This window comes from Asterias rubens, chromosome 12, assembly GCF_902459465.1.
Source record: "Asterias rubens chromosome 12, eAstRub1.3, whole genome shotgun sequence".
In the NCBI taxonomy this organism is placed as follows: Eukaryota; Metazoa; Echinodermata; class Asteroidea; order Forcipulatida; family Asteriidae; genus Asterias; species Asterias rubens.
Window position 1 is genome coordinate 8,267,300 of NC_047073.1, and position 17,020 is coordinate 8,284,319.

The window sequence follows — 17,020 nt, forward strand, 5'->3', positions numbered from 1 at the left end:
AGCAGTGTTGTAGCAAGACCAATTTTAGTGGTGGGCTCTAAATCCAATTTAGTCGACCAAGGGCGAGCAGTTCAACAAAATTATTCATGTTTAGATACAAGGCCATCATTGCCGAAGTTCAATCTTGGGGAAATTTGTGCTGGGCGGCACATTGTGCTTGGCTGAGAGTGCTGGGTGAAATTTGTTAGAGGTAGTTCTGGGCAGGCCCGCCCAGCATGACCCACGGTGGCTACAACACTAGTATCAAGGTAGGATTCGAACGGACAGCCCCTCACAAAATTAAGAAGTTGACCACAGAGCGTTCTCGGTGATAGAAGCATTACAGGCATATCTCAAAAAAGGCCAAGTGTGTACATGTATAACTCCTTGTCTGCCTACAAGTTCATACCAGTATCTGAAAGTCAAGTTGTCTTCAGCCCTTTGGGTGTTTTTTATTTGACGGGGCAGAATACGGAACTTCCTGTGCTCCTGTACAGGTTGTTATGGGCAAGAGTTTGGCGATGTAACTTGATTAGAACACTATAGGTTCGACCGCCCGTTCACGTTCCCCCCTCTCTACACGTCTCAAATTCTCACCGGAGACCGTTCATTGTTGGACATCAAGATTGTCAACTTCCTGTGATTGACAGAGAAATTAAATAATGTATCATCGAGGAGAGTCACCGGGGTTGAAGTTTCTTTAAGACGATCTCCTCAACACCAGAGTGGGCCCCCAAGTTCATACAGCTGCTTAAAGGCACTGTAAACCTTTGGTAATTGTCAAAGACCTGTGTATCCCAACATCCAAAATGCATAAAATAAACAAATCTGTGAACATTTTGGAATCTGTTGGTCATCGAAGTTGCAAGAGAATGCCGAAAGAAAAAAACTCTATTGTTGCACAAGTTTCTGCGCTTTCAGATACCTAAACACCCTATAAAGATGGCAATTAACTCACAAACTTCTACATAAACGGTCCCTCATAGACACAGCAGACTACATGCCTGATGTGGCTGAATGACAGGGGGCACATCCTGCTGAATCTTCAGAGGATTACAGGGACATGTGCTAGTTATCACTGGATATCCTCTGGGTACCAGACCAGGAAAATTAAAGATTTCCTTTTTAGTGATCAGTCTGCAGTCAGGTGTAGAATAATAAGGAAAAAAATAAGTCACTGCAAACCAAAACATTGATGTTGTATCATTTCATGTTTCTTCAGGGGTTGCTCGAAGTCGGTTTGGTTTTCCTTTACCGAAACAAATTTACCCTCTACTCGCTTGAGATTCCCTCCCCCTCACATATCATCCGTACTGTTCCCAATAGTCCTTTACATGTAGTTTGAGAACTCTTCTAAACCTCCTTTTAACATAATTTGTGACTGGTATCCTGCTTATTTATAATATTTGCTGCTTAAGCAGTTTTTTGAAAATTGGGCCCTGTCCAGATTTAGAGAGTGCCAATTTCTTCTTCTTTTCACTTTTTTTTGAGGCAATGCTGTTGTCTGCTTGTTAAAGCCCTGTGGTCTAAATGAATTGGTGCTATATAAAAGGCAAATTTACAAATGTATGTATGTATGTCTGACAATCCAAGTGCGAGTAAAACTTCTTCTTTGCGTTCTAGGGGCAAACAACTATTATCATGCTAAATAAGTATAATTTTTTTATTTTAAAATTTCTCACCATCATTTTTTTTTTTTTTTTATGATTTAAAAATAGCCTGTGCACCGTTTGTACATGAAGGTTAGCCTTTATACTCAATACAACCAAACATCCAGCCTGTAATATGCTTTAATTTCTATTCCTGATCTTAGAACTATGTAATGATCGGTAGCAGCGTCCTCCAGGACTCCAACTTGCTTTCATGGCAGGACCTACCGGGATCAGAGAAGGCCAAGACTGCGACCAATTTACTGACTTCAATTGAAGAGATGGGTTTTGTGGTGGCCGACAATCTTGGGCCAGACGACACTCTAACAAGTGAAGAAGGCAATGTTGGTAAGTTAACCTATCTACATGTATGCATGGTGGGAGTATAATCTGGAAGTTTGCTGTAGTGCCATGTTTAAATCTCTTTTGAGTAGATTCCATCAGTATTCTCGCACCATCAAGCCTAGCCAAATTTCTAGTTAATCTCAAAGGCAGAACTTAAGCAGCATTCAACAGCAAAGTCCAACATTCTCCTGATGATGATCCGAGAATACTGATCAAAGTGGTGAATTTTCAGAACCAACACTAGTCAACATAGATTTACACATGGTGCTAACTCAACCTCACCTGGTTAACATCTAACTACTTTGATGTGTGTCAAGCACTGGGTAAAAACAGGGTGAAAACAAAATATACTCTCCGGAACTTTTTATTACCTGAAAGAAGTTACACAATGCCCCAATGTCTATCATTCTCTGCAAAGGAAACAGTTCAATTAATAGAAACTTTTTTAGTTAGAGCTCAGGGTGATCTCATCTGTCCTCGTTAGGCTAATTGATAGCTTAAAGGGAAGGTACACTATTGGTAATTGTCACAGACCAGTGTTCTCACTTGGTGTATCTCAACATTATGCATAAAATAACAAACCTGTGAAAATTTGAGCTCAATTGGTCATCGAAGTTGGGAGAAAATGATGAAAGAAAATACACCCTTGTTGAACGAATTCGTGTGCTTTCAGATAGGAATAAAAGACTTCTAGCTAGAAGTCTTTTATTATTTTAGTGAGAAATTACCTCTATTTCAAAATCTATGCTACATGTACTTCAGAGGGAGTCGTTTCTAACAATGTTCTATACTATCAACAGCTCTCCAATGCTCGTTACCAAGTCAGTTTTTAAGTCAATGTTTGTTTTGAGTAATTACCAAACTTGTACCTTCCCTTTAACGAGGAGAAATGTGATACTGTGTGAATTGAGAGGTGTTTTCCAGACTACTAGCACAACAGGGGTTTTAATTACTGCTTTGTCTTTCAAGCCTAATCCTGGGCTTCCAGGGACTTAGGCTTGCGTCAGCAGCCTGTAATTTGATCTCTGTATAATGTTCTGAAAATAACCGGTGCATAGTGTTATGGCTCAAGTCAGTTTCTTGAGTGTTCTTTAAGCGAGCAAAGTTACATCCTCCTGGCATATCTGACTGAACTTGATAAAAGCACAGGCATTGGTACTTTGATCTTTTGAGGGTATGGGACTTTGGCATTGGTAAAGGGCATCTGTATTCAGAGGGAAATAAAAATGTGTACAGGAACCGTTCAAGGGGGACCTTAGTCTTAAAAGGGGTACCTTTATGAGGGAAAGTGGTCGGGTGGTAAGACTGCATGACTTGCAATGGACCCTTCCCATGAAATATGCTAATTACATTCACGCATGCGTACAGACCCTGTTGGTTGGCAAACGCCATAGAGTTGTGCACTAAGCAGACGCGCAATTGCGTCTGCGTCTCACACCCATTAGCTGTGTACAAAACAGCGCGATGTTCCCTCATTAGTTAGTGCGCACGCGCTACCTGCAATTTACATATTTCATGGGAAGGGTCTATTACAAGGTGGTGGGTTCGAATCTACCAAGCTAACTGCTGACTTCACAATGACTACAGCAGGCATGCAACTCTTCCGCGTTTCCGCGGAATTCCGCGTTTTTAAAAAACTGATTAGCGCTAAGAAAAACATTCCGCGGTTAGCGCGATCTTAAGACAATTTACAACAATGCATCGTAACGCATGGTCTGGCCTCTGCCGCGGCACGCAATCCATTCTACTGCATGGTCAATCTAAAGCCCACAGCAAGCAATGCATACGTTTACACACTGCGTGCGGTCATTAATAGCCGTGTGTACGGTCGAAAAATCTGGAACAGTGGAACGCACCCAGTGGTGCAGGCGAGTTGTGTGCTAAACCAAGTTATTATACAGCCTTGAAATGAGTCTAAGGTCATGTCTTCGTCTGGTCCCGCTATTTTGCAATAGTATACACGTATTGTACATGTATGTATTGTGTGAGTTAGTTACCAAACGTACATGTATACTGCTGCTGTGTGCGAGTCTCACATTGCGCTACGAAACGGTCGCATCTTCAAACGTCCGTCAAAATGACATCCAAAAGAAAAGATATTTTAGAGCGGGACCGAGTGGTACCTGGCCAAATTAAAGCCATAGATAAAGGAGTAAAAAATACCTGGAAGTGGTTCTGGTTGAAAAAATAAGAAGTAGACGGTAAACTGCTCTCCGAAACCGTCCGGAAAGTGGACAAGCCAGGAATGGCATATTGTGTGATGTGCAAGACGGCAAGCGGGGACAAGTGGCTCTCACCGACCATTGTAAGGCGGCTTAGTTATGAAATTTGCATGAAATTATTATCCCCCCCCCCCCCAAAAAAAAAAAAAAAAAAATCTGATTTTTTTTTTGGGGGGGGGGGGGAAACAATAGTTAGTTTACCTGGGAAACAATAGTTAGTTTTCCTCAACTTAATCAACTCCCGATGCTTTGCCACCTTAGAATTACGGTGCATACATAGGCAAGGTGTTTTTCCATGTTATTTTAGTTGTATAAAACACTTCACTTTGTCTTTGTCATACATGCTAAGATTGATCCTAAGAGCATAAAAAACCTCAACACTTTTTAGGGTACCATTGTGGGTCTCGAAAAGTTTCCTCTTTTTTTTTCATCGGGCAGTTGCATGCCTGCTACAGTAGTTACTGATTCTTAACTTCTTGATTTGTTCAATTCATAACCAAAGAATTCATAATCAATGTTGTGTGCAAGAGATTGGCTGTGAAATGGGTTTCTTGAATTTATTGGGTTTTTTTCCAAATAGTAAACGGGAAACAGACTCCATCAATTAAAATTAAATTTACAGATTTTACAATTCTGATAGCTTTCTTTTTCAGTAAAAAAAATGTGCTTCCGTTAAATGCTATTGAATAATTATTCCTTTTCTTTGTTTGTTCCTTCCTACAGTTCTTGAAGTTATTGTTCAAGACACGTCAACGGGAGACTTTGAGGAAGTGATGTTTCCACGTCCTTCTCAGCTGAAATCCAATGACTGGCAGGACATCACAGACTCTATATCCATACCCCAGGCCAGCCTGCTAGAAAGAAGCAAAGATGGTAAATTATTGATGATGGAAAGAAATGACTATAAAAAAGAAAAAAGAAAAAAAAAGTTGAATCGGAAAGTAAATGTTTATGAAAAAAAATGCCCCCCCCCCCCCTAAAAAAAATAAAATAAAATAAAAATCAAAGACGAATCAAATTCATAAGAACATGAATATAAAACCAAATGGTACACCCCAAATAGCAGACTTGGGCTTTGAAAACTGAATGTAAACAGGCTTTAGGGGTTTCATATTATTATATCCCCAGATAAGCACAAAAACAAATTTCAAACCAGGATGCCTCATGAACCTCCAATTTAGGAGTGATAACAAATGTTTACCTTCCCTGTAAAAAAACCCAATAACTTATCGTCATTTCAGGCCAAGCGAAAGTCGTCTTCTTAGCCTACAAGAACTTGGGTAGCCTTCTGGACTCCAATGAATACAACGACGCTGACACCAGCGCCGACTACATCATTAATTCCAACGTCATATCAGCGACTATCGGTGATCCCCAAGAAGCCTCAAGTCTTCCCGAGCCTGCCGTCATCGTCTTCCAGCATGCCGCTGAGAATCTGACCAGCCCCATGTGCTCCTACTGGAAGTTTGCAGCTGAGTAAGAACCTTCGGCTTGCTTGCTTTCTATGTACAAGATACCTGAACATTAATTGCTTCTCTGCACCCAGGTGTATTAGTCATTACCTTTGCAGGGCTTAAAGTGTTGCCTTTCATTAAGACAGTATTTTAAAGGATAGCATTTAGCAACAAGAACTTTGTTATTCAAGATACATTGGCCTAATTTCATAAAGCTGTTAAGCAGAATAAACCACCCGACAAATTTCTTTGCTAAGCAAAATTTTAGTAGGGGCACCAGTCACAACAATATAAACTGAACATAATTTTGACTGGTAACCTGTTTCTTGTAGGGAAAACTTGTCTGTGCTTAGCAAGTTTTTGTTGTGGTTTGAGGCGTTATGAAATTGGGCCCTGAACATTAGTTGCTTCTCTGCACCCAGGTGAATTATTCATGACCATTGAGGGACTTTAAATGTTGCCTGCATTATGACATGGATTTTAAAGCCATTGGACACTTTCGGTAAACAGTATTGTCCAAAGGCCCACACTTTGTGTATCACAACTTATATATAAAATAACAAACCTGTGAAATTTAGGCTCAATCGGTCATCGGAGTTAGGAGAAAAAAACGGGAAAACCCACCCTTGTTTCCACACGTTTCGCCGTGTCATGACATGTGTTTTCTGTAAATCCGTTATTTTGGATATCGAGAATTGAAAATTGTTTTAATGTTTTCTCAAAAAGTAAAGCATTTCATGGAATAATATTTCAAGAGAAGTCTTTCACCATTACTTTCTGTAAACCCTGTAAGTTATTTGTAAATCTGTTAACTTTTTTTCTTTGTTTTATGTTCCGAAAGTGTCCAATGGCTTTAAAGAGTGGTATGTTGCCACAAAAACCCTTCTTTTCTTTGTGCCAACCATTTAATCATCACTTGCTTCTCTGCACCTAGGTATACAAATCCTAACACTTGGGGTTTTGCCTGATGATGGGGGAGGGGGATTCAGATTTTGTGTGAATTTGAAATATAACAGCTGCATGTTGTTCACTTTTGTGCTATTTGGAAATAAGTCGCTCTTTTGGGCCTACATGTACTTCTGAAGCTTGATTTCTGTCAAATCTGTTCAAGAATAATATGGAGGTCACCAGCTGAGTGATTTATATTAATTATGAAAGGTGCCCCCAAACAAACAAAAATAATAAATAAATCTGCTAATCAGCATGATCAAATTAATTTCCTAAGCAATCAATTCTGTTTACTGCGCTCTATCAAACTAAAGAGATTTTGTAGCCTTCATGTACCTAACCTTATGCCCTTGAAATCAGGAATCAGTACTAGTTAATCTTTCCCTTTAGCTTACCTTGGAATTAATATGGGCCGCTGACTTAACTTGACTTTGCCCACATTTCCTTTGAAGAGCTGTAAGGCTCACTTTGTCTTTCATTTTAGTCATTTTAGGGGGTAAAAGTTTAACATTGAGACAGGACGAGGCCTCTGACTGTAGAAATAGTTTAGCATTGGTATGTCCGAGACACTTATAAACAGATAATCATGACATGGCTGGCCAGTGCGTAAAGCGCTCTCCTCTCACCACTGTAGCCCTGGTTCGATTGCTGGCAGTTGATCTCTTCTATGCCATGAGGGCAGAGTTTTGTACTTAATCCTTGGTGCTTTGTCTGGCATTTAACAAGCAGCATTCTTTACAGGTAGAATCCTGATTAATGTTGTTTGTGTTTCTTTGTTTGTTTTTGTAGTGCCCCAGGAGAGTGGTCGAACACTGGCTGCACATTGGTATCCACTAACTCAACCCACACTGTGTGCTCCTGCACCCATCTAACCAACTTTGCCATCCTCATGAACACCAAGGGTGTCTATGTAAGTCAACTGTATATTATTTTTTTCTTTCTTTAAGTTAAAATTTTGTTGTGAAAATCAGAGTTGAAGCGTTTTCTACGTTTCCTTTTTTTTAAATTTTTATTGTACAAAGAAGTAATTTGGGAGTATGAATTCCTTGCAGTGAGAAGAAAATTTCACTTTCTCAAACCGAACACTGAACTGAAATGACTTCCGATAGATACCCTTTTTCAGGCCTGATTTCCTTTGAGAATATAATCTTCTTCTTTTTTTTAATAAAAGTACTAAAATCTTTATCATGAAAACAGTTAGCTACATTGTAGGTACATGCATTTGATAGCAGACATACATGTAGACCGTCTAATAGTTTTTAGTCTCTGAAAATAAATAACAAAGTTCACGCTTATTGAATCTGTCAAATATTCTCTTCATATGAAGACATGATCACCAAAATGACAGTTGGAAAAATATGCATTCTTTCATTCAAGAACGGTTTATTTATTACAAACAAATTCCCCTGGCAACGAAGGGTCGAAGTACAGGAAAATTTACAGAGAATACAAAATGAAAAAAATATAATAAAATTACACAATTACAAAATGGAAACTTACAAATTGGTTAAGAAGGTTTTATTGTTTATGTTTTTAACAAAAGTTGGATAAAGTCTAGAAAAACAAAAAATTGCAAAAGATCTTTACAATAGAAGTTGTTGACTCTGATTGACAATAATCCATTCGTCCCTCCACGCCCACATTTTTCCCTCCATCTCATCGTTATCTGAAACTAACCTGCAGATCCCTCGAGCTCATCACTTTGTTCTCTCCGTCATCACCTACGCTGGCTTCATCATCTCATGCGTCTGTCTACTCATAGCCTTCTTGACGTTCTTCTATTTCAAGTAAGTCTTGGCTTCAACCGCTCTTCTCTTTGGGATTTGCACTTCCCAGTTTAGGGGTCCTAGACTTTTGGACATGTGCCTAATTTCATAGAGCTGCTTAAAGGGTACATGTATATGTACTTATTCCTAACAAAAAACACAATGTCCACATATATACATTAAATTTACACAATCTGAAGATTATGATAGTAGAAAGCTTCCCTTGAAGTTTTACTTACTGAGGTGCTGTAGTTTTTGAGAAATGAGAAAGCGTAATAATTTTCGCCTCAGTTTTAGCATGTAAAAATGTATTAACCGGTTATGCTATGGTTTTGGGATAATATCATAACTGGTTAAAGGGATTTGTCATGCTAAAATAATTTTGGTCTCATGAGACCAAAATTATTTTGTGACTTGTTTTACTCATTTCTTAAAAACTACACAACCTTAGTTAGTAACATTTGAGGGGAAGCTTTCCACTATCATTATCTTCAAACCCTGTAAGTTTAATGTAAATCTGTGGACATTTTGAAAAAGTACCCAAATCCTTTAAAGGGTTTAGATACCTTTGTTAGATAAAGGTTTGGGCCCTCATAGCCTTCTAAACAGTTTTTTTTTTTTTTTTCAAGTAAGTCTCATTTTTGACTATTCAGCTCTGGGATTTGCACTCCCCGTTGGGAGTCTCAGAGTTTGGACCTGGGCCCTTTTTTTTTAAGGACCTGTCATGCCTGTGCATTTCATAGACCTGTCTTAAAGGGTTTGTTACCTTTTGTAGATCAAGTTGTGGGCCCTCATAGCCTTCTTAACATTCTTCTTTTTCAAGTAAGTCTTTGCTTCGCCCGTTCAGCTCTCTGGGATTTGCACTCCCCGTTGGGAGTCTCAGAGTTTGGACCTGGGTTTCATGGACCTGTGCCCAATTTCATAGAGTTATTTAAAGGGATTTGCACTTCCCGTTGGGAGTCTCAGAGTTTGGACCTGGGTTTCATGGACCTGTGCCCAATTTCATAGAGTTATTTAAAGGGGTTTGATACCTTACGTAGATCAAGTTTTGGGCCCTCATACATTTGTACATGTAGCCTTTTTTTAATGTTCTTCTTTTTCAAATAAGTCTTTGCTTTGCCCGTTCAGCTCTCTGGGATTTGCACTTCCCGTTGGGAGTCTCAGAGTTTGGACCATGGCCCTTTTTTATGAACCTGTGCCCAATTTCATGGAGCCGCTTAAAGGGTTTTGACACCTTTTGTAGATCAAGTTTTGAGCCATGACATGAATCCTACTCACTGTGTATAAAGAGATGTGTGTAATGCAGTTTACCTGGGGTCGATTTCACAAAGAGTTAGTACTACATGTAGTCCTAACTTAGGACTAGTCCTAAGAGATATCAAAATCGTACAGGTAGTCCTACATAAGTTAGGACTAGTAACTCGTCCTAACTCGAGATAAGACTAGTCCTAACTCTTTGTGAAATCCACCCCAGAAGAAGTTTCATTAGTCGTCAAGTTCTTGAGAAAAAAGTGCAAATCACAAAGCAATGTTTTGGCTGATTAGCTCTGTTTCAAAATTGGTAAATAACCATTAAGATAAAATAGTAGTCAATTCCTAGTTCTGGCTGGTTAAAATATTTTGGTGGTCCTTTTCAATAACAAATTGCACTGTACAAAAACTTCAAGCCAGTGTGTTTCACAAGAATGGGTCCGAAGGAAAAAAAAATGTGTAATGGCGCCAGCCTCTTTTAATCAGGACCAAGCCAATGTTTGATTTCCTGAAGTCGTATTTGCAAGACATGAATGTCTGGGTTTTGAGAGGTTTGGTCAAAGTAGTAACACTAATCACCCAGCTCTCAACACCACTATCGGCCTGTGTCTGGTTGCATGAAGCCTGAAGTGCAGGAAACTACGCTGGATGCTTACTCCCATTAAGTACCTTTTATTCACGTTGGACAATCTCACTACACCAATGCGTTGCCCCCCCCCCTCCACCACCTCCAAGCACAGTCTGTGTTTTGCGACTAGTACCAGACTCACCTTAAAGCGAAAATACATCAGTGGTTCCTGGAAGAGTAAATTCTGTTCTTAACCAACCGCACTTTACCAGGCATCTTCCGTAAGGCCAAGTCACACAGTCCCTGATAACGAGAACGAAAACGATAACGATAAAAAAGCACGCCCTCGATTGGTTGAAATGCTCCACACAGAATTCGCCAACGCTCATTCAACCAATCGAGGGCGTGCATTTGTATCGTTATCGTTTTCGTTCTCGTTATCGGGGCCTGTGTGACTTGGCCTTTAGCATGATTTCAGATTGTTTTGCCATCACTGACAAAAATCAGAAAATTGTGATTAAATAGCTTGAAAAACACTTTAAACCCTGCATCATATGAACAGTTAGGTCAGCCCTTGTTCTCAAAAATATTGTCCAACTTTTTTTCCAAAGACCAAATATCATGCCTGCTTTACACTGTGATGTCAAGTGGGAACTATCTATTTATTAACACTATGGAGTCGTTCTACATGTCCTGTGTGTAGACATGATTAATTATTATGTCCAAGGTATAGATATGACAGTACAATAGGCAAGGTGATTAAGGACTTGATACAGACCATACAGGTTCCCTTGGCTGTCACCCAGCTATGGGATGACGTCTTAACACTTGCCTTCCTGTGCGTAGACATCATGACTCTATACATGTACATGTAGGTCCACAACCTGAGACCTGACCTCTGGCAAATAAATGCCAAGGAACTAGAATAGCTGGAGAGTAAATCCAAACATCTCATTGAAAGATTTTTGTTTTCGCTACTCCCATGAATTTATTTATGGAGAGAGTCAGCGATTTTTCTCATAAAAAGCAATCTTTGAATTGACATGATCAATATATTTATTATGAAAATACGCACTTATTTAATCATGCTGAATGGGTAGGAATACCTGGGCCCATTTTGAAAAAGTCTGTAAGCACAAAAAATTGCTTAGCACAGACAAAATATTACCTAGCAGTACTGGTGCCCAACCCATTTTCTGCTTAACAGCTTTACGAAATTGGACCCTGACTGTATGTCAGTAACAGGTTCTTGACTGGCACTCCCAAACCAAGATATTGACAACATTGGGAGACTGCCAAAATTGGGGTAAAAAAGAGGCCACGGGTTCAAGTCCCACTCCAGTCAATTTGTCTTTATTCATCCCAAAGTTATTTGACTTGCATGTCAATAATTTATATTGTACCTTTTTGATTGAACTTTGGATACAAGGCCCTTAAGAAAAGCATTTTCTGGCTGCCTTTTAAAAACAAAATAGAACAGCAAATACATAAATAACATTAGTGTGACTCTAATTCTGAGATTGTTTTTGTTGTTGTTTTTTTAGGAACCTGCAGAATGATCGTAATACCATCCATAAGAACCTGTGTCTGTGTCTCCTGATTGCTGAGATCGTATTCATGGCTGGAATCGACCAATCCTCACGCACGGTAAGTTTTATGAAAACAAAATTGCCTAAAAACTCAGGCCAGAATGTCTATAGCACTGTTTATTGGTAAGAAAATGTTTGTGCGAACTATAACAGACAGTTTGGCTGATGCGTTAAAGCATATTTCACTGGTGAGCAATAAAAGTAGGCAACCAGCTTGCGAGTTCACCTTGGATTTGCATCGTTACGTCATGCATTTTCATACAGTAGGCACCGGTTAGTATTCCTTATCATGTGCTTACATTTAGCAGTGATATGAAATGGAAATGGAAAACCCATCTCTAAAATAAGTGTCCTTGAGCAAGATGCTTTGCTATCATTGCTGTTCTTCAACAAGGGGTTTAGATGGGTACCTGCAAGGTTAGAGGTTGATATTGTGTATGAAAAAGCCAGGATGTGGCCTCCCCAAGGAGCTAAAAAAGATTAGAAGGAATGTTATTGGCCCTATGACCATGGCACTAATGTAAAGCACATTGAGCTGGTTATTGTGAAATCCGCTTTATAAGAACTAGTTGTTATTATTATTGTAATTGATGTGTTTTTGCTCCTTCATACAGGCAATGTGTACAGTGGTCGCTCTGTTCCTACATTACTTCTTCTTAGCAGCCTTTGCATGGATGTGTCTTGAAGGTATCCAACTCTACGTCATGCTGGTGGAAGTCTTTGAAGCAGAGAGCTCCAGACGCAAATACTACTACCCATTCGGCTATGGTGAGTATTCCTGCAGCCGATTTCATGATTCGCTAGGATTAATCCTATCTCGAGTCATGACGAGTAACTCATCCTAAGTTAGGATGGGTTCAAGGTCTATGGATACTGCACATAACTTGTCCCAAGTCCTAATATTAATCCTAAGTTGGGAAGGACGGCAGGGGGCACCAAGGCATTTTCTCCTTGGTAAAGGGCACCTATGAAGAAATTGTAAATTTCAATTGGAGCATTTCAAGGGCACCAAGGCAATGACCAGGGGGGGCATGGAGGCAATTGCCTTTGATGCCTCTGTGAAGCATCAGGTCTGAGTTTTCCATTTCTTGGGTCAACTTTCATGAGAGAAAAAATAAAATAAAAAGTTGTGCCATTGAAGTACTTTGATAATAAAAAAACATATAAATAACCTCTGAGAATCAGGCAACACAACTTTAAAAGCTCATTGAAGTGAAGCACACTAAACAAAATTGACCATGATCCAAATTACATGTAGGTCTACACCACTCATACATCACTCATCCATTACCCGTAATATTACATTATTATACATATTTGCATATTTCCTTAGGCCCTCTGGCACCCCCCACAATGCCCTGTGGCATTCCCGTCACATGACCTTCCTCTTTTCTCTTGGCCACTTAACAGGTGCTTGCTTAGTTTTGGGTAAAGAAGTTTTGTAAAAGTATAAAGGTATGTTTTTATGAAACACTCAAGAAGTCAGACTACCCATCACTGTTACATATGATTACAAATCAATTTCATGAGCGGCATTTTCGGTCAGCATTTTCAATGGATAATAATTTTCCTGACCTACCTCGACCCCCTTTCCTATGCAGGTCTCCCGTTGCTGGTTGTTGGCATAGCAGCAGCCATAGACATCTCAAGCTATGGAACTGATGAATAGTAAGTACTTGAAAGCAAATCATACCTTTGGTTTTTGCAACGTTTGGCTGTTTAAATCCTATAGGCAGATAAATGTTGTTGTATAGACCTTTCTTTTGCAACGTAACAGCCCGAGTTTTTGCCAACCCAGATGGAAAACCCAGATTGGAAAATTTGCCATAAGTGCAAATCAAGAAAAGATCACTATTTTTGTAACTATTTAACAAAATTTGTTGATTTTGTTTAAGACAAAACAACCAATTATTAGAGGTATTTTATTTAATTTAAAGTTTGCAGAAATGTTGAATTTTGTTAAAACATCTGTTTTTACAGTTGAGTGTTTACTAACATTTGGCCGACCATGCCAACCGAGGCGGTTTGTTTATCAATAAAAGAAAGTTCTATACAAACAAAATTAACCTCAAAAGGAGGTCGAGTTTTTGAGATATCACTGAAAATCCAGAGTAAATAATGTCCACGCTGGAAGAATAATCCCTGATAGAAACACATGATCTGAGATGCGTTACTGCAGAAAGGTTTCTCAGATTAAAAGTTTGGGCCGGCAAAAACTTATGTATTTTTTCTACATAAACCCCATTACTTCTCAAAATGCTTTAACACTATCGTATACCTTCCCTCAAACTCATTAAAGGCAGTGGACACTGTTGGTAATTACTCAAAATAATTATTAGCATAAAATCTTACTTGGTAATGAGTAATGGGGAGAGGTTGATAGTATAAAACATTGTGAGAAACGGCTCCCTCTGAAGTGACGTAGTTTTCCAGAAAGAAGTAATTTTCATCGAATTTGATTTTGAGACCTCAGATTTAGAATTTGAGGTCTCGAAATCAAGCATCTGAAAGCTCACAACTTCGTGTGACAAGGGCGTTTTTTCTTTCATTATTTTCTCCCAACTTTGATGACCAATATTGAGCTCAAATTTTCACAGGTTTGTTATTTTATGCATATGTTGAGATACAGCTAGTGAGAAGCCTGGTCTTTGCCAATAACTAATAGTGTCAAGTGTCTTTAAGGGGCAATCCAATATTTATGATCAACTTAAATGGATGTGAAAACTCTCTTTACCACCCACCACCTTCTCTGCCCATCACCCCCAACCCCCTTGAACCCGGAAAATGACTTAATTTATCTGCCCAAGCTGAACTTTTGACTCAAAACTGGGTCAAGAACACGCTAGGATGTAAAATTAATTTTGAATGCTGATCGTTTTTACGTGTAGTCAAGATTATTTTTTTTCTTTCATATTTCTAATTAATCATTAGGCCCATGACTCACAATTTCTGGTCACTAATTGAAGAACAAACGTTTGTTTTTTGTTTTTTCTCGGTTAACATTTAATTGTGATCGATGATGAAATGTAAAGACCAACCTCCACAGAATGATTTTGTTGTGCTAAGTAGATTTTTTGTGCTTACCGATAAGCAGTTCTATCAAATTGGTCCAAGGCTTGCGTCACATGCTTCTTTGCCAGCACCAACAGAACTTTAATTTCCACCGTGCTAAGTTTCAAAGCAATGTTCTTACCTTTGCAGTTGCTGGCTTGCTGTGGAAAACAACTTCATATGGGCCTTTGTAGCTCCTGTGGTCGTGATAATCATTGTAAGTAGCAAAACTTTAAGAAAATATTTATCCGTTCCCTCCCCTAAAGATACACGTAACTGTAATTTCGTTTCAAATATTAAAAGATAAAGTAGTCCTACACGATTGGTATTCATAAGAAGAAAAAAAATGGTTCCAGATTTTAGGCTCACTGATGTGATTTCTCAAGATTTCTCCTGATTTCTGGGTTTTCTTAAAATCTTCTTGAGCCTTTGCATTTACCTGACAGAAGTGAAGCACTCATCGAAGGGAGAATGAAAGTAGATCAGTAATTCTTGAAAGCTTTGATCATCGACCAAAATGCTTTAAATGCAAAACAAGTTATGAATAACGTTGACTTTTTTAATGTTGATGTGATTTTTGTGCCCGATGTTTCTGTTGCTAGGTGAACACCATGTTCCTATCCATGGCGATACTCATCATGTGTCGCCATAGCACCATGCAAACAAACCAGAAAGAGAAGACCAACAAGGAGAAGATAACGTAAGTACATCCATCATAGTCACATCCAACAATGGTTGGTTACCATGGTAACTAATGTATACAGATATTTACAGGTTGTGATACAGAATTGGAAAAAGGTACTACCACCATGAAGGTACTACCATTTTTTTTAAATCATCTAAATTCAAGTATTTATTCTGTATTTTAATGTGCAAATCGAGAAAGTGATTTTCATGCTGGGCATGACGAATAAAGAATTGAATTTAATTGAGTTGAATTCAATTCAATTCAATTCAATTCAATTCAATTCAATTCAATTCAATTCAATTCAAAGAAGGTGCAAGGTTCTTCAACCTGATTTTTAAATATAACATTTACAGCGAAACTCCTGGTGACTGATTCCACAAATGTGGTGGTCCCCCCCCCCCCACCCGCAGACATACTGTATCACTAGCAATCCGCTTCTGATTGTTATCAAATAATCCCCTCCAGTAGGCCCACTTCATTCAAATCCAGGTCAGTACATCAGATATCCAGTCGATACTTTAAAAAAGAACAAGTAAAAATACTAGTCTAGTGAACGTACAGGGTAGTTATACCTAAAAGTCCCTCACATACCCCCCGCTCCTTATTTCTCTGCCCCAGGGCAATTCATATAAGATTTTTCCCTCAAACGTTGTTTTTGTCTGACTTTCACGTCTGGACCCCCCTCGTCAGCTAACCTGTGACGTTTCCTTTAATTTCCTCTTTGACTTCCGCTGGCAGCGAGCCTAACTATGGAAGTAGTCAGCAGATTGTGTAAGACTTTCTTATCCTTGTTTTTTCTTCTTCTGTGCCTATGTTGGGTTAAAGTCCTGTCTCACGGTTAAGACGGGGGTAAAATGTAGACAAGGTTGATAAATGAAAGAGAGGACTTTTTTATTGAGTTTGACTTCAGCTAATAAATTGATTTATCTCCTTTTCTTGGTTTAAAAGGATCTGTATACGTTTGGTAATCACTCTGAAGATTAACTCTAGTAAATAACTTACTTCGTGAGAAGTACATCAGCTTTGGATATTAGAATGCATCTTGAGAAAGCTTTTCACTTCCAAGTACTGTGGTTAGGGAAAAAGATATCCGTTTTTATCCCCGAATATTTGAATCTGAGAGAATTTTACTACTCAGATAGTGAATTCCATTTGCAGATTATTCTTCCTGCTTGATCATAACTGCTCCAGATTTGAGGTAATATCTCTGAACAATACCACTTTTCAATGAAATTTTGACAGGTTATGATTATGGTATTTACATGTATCTACACGTGTACAACTATACAGGATTGAAACAAACAGTAGGTTCCAATTACCAATTACCAAGTAGTGCAGTCTATTACGATCCTATAAGCTAAAGTAGTAGTCCCAGGCTGTTTTTTATACCATCCGTCCAGGTAATAGTTAAAAAGCAGGACGGTTCTTTTCAGAACTGAGAAGTCTCCCGAACACTCGAACAATCTACTCCGCGGTAGTAGAATAAGAAAGACAGTTCTCTAAGAACAAA

The 17,020-nt window shown here is 38.8% G+C and overlaps 1 protein-coding gene across 5 annotated transcripts in view; it reads left to right on the plus strand.

Annotated features, from left to right (window-relative positions):
• LOC117297361 (adhesion G protein-coupled receptor L1-like) overlaps positions 1-17,020 on the plus strand; it is a 59,871-nt gene that overhangs the window by 25,828 nt on the left and 17,023 nt on the right. For 3 of the 5 annotated variants that reach the window (XM_033780350.1, XM_033780346.1, XM_033780345.1), the window contains exons 9-19: positions 1,793-1,976; positions 4,919-5,068; positions 5,437-5,671; positions 7,387-7,507; positions 8,281-8,384; positions 11,727-11,829; positions 12,386-12,539; positions 13,373-13,439; positions 14,973-15,039; positions 15,425-15,522; positions 16,249-16,281. In XM_033780350.1, the coding sequence (XP_033636241.1) occupies positions 1,793-1,976; positions 4,919-5,068; positions 5,437-5,671; positions 7,387-7,507; positions 8,281-8,384; positions 11,727-11,829; positions 12,386-12,539; positions 13,373-13,439; positions 14,973-15,039; positions 15,425-15,522; positions 16,249-16,281 (1,316 nt within the window). The remainder of the gene's footprint in view (positions 1-1,792; positions 1,977-4,918; positions 5,069-5,436; positions 5,672-7,386; positions 7,508-8,280; positions 8,385-11,726; positions 11,830-12,385; positions 12,540-13,372; positions 13,440-14,972; positions 15,040-15,424; positions 15,523-16,248; positions 16,282-17,020) is intronic. The other 2 variants (XM_033780347.1, XM_033780348.1) reach the window with 1 other exon arrangement.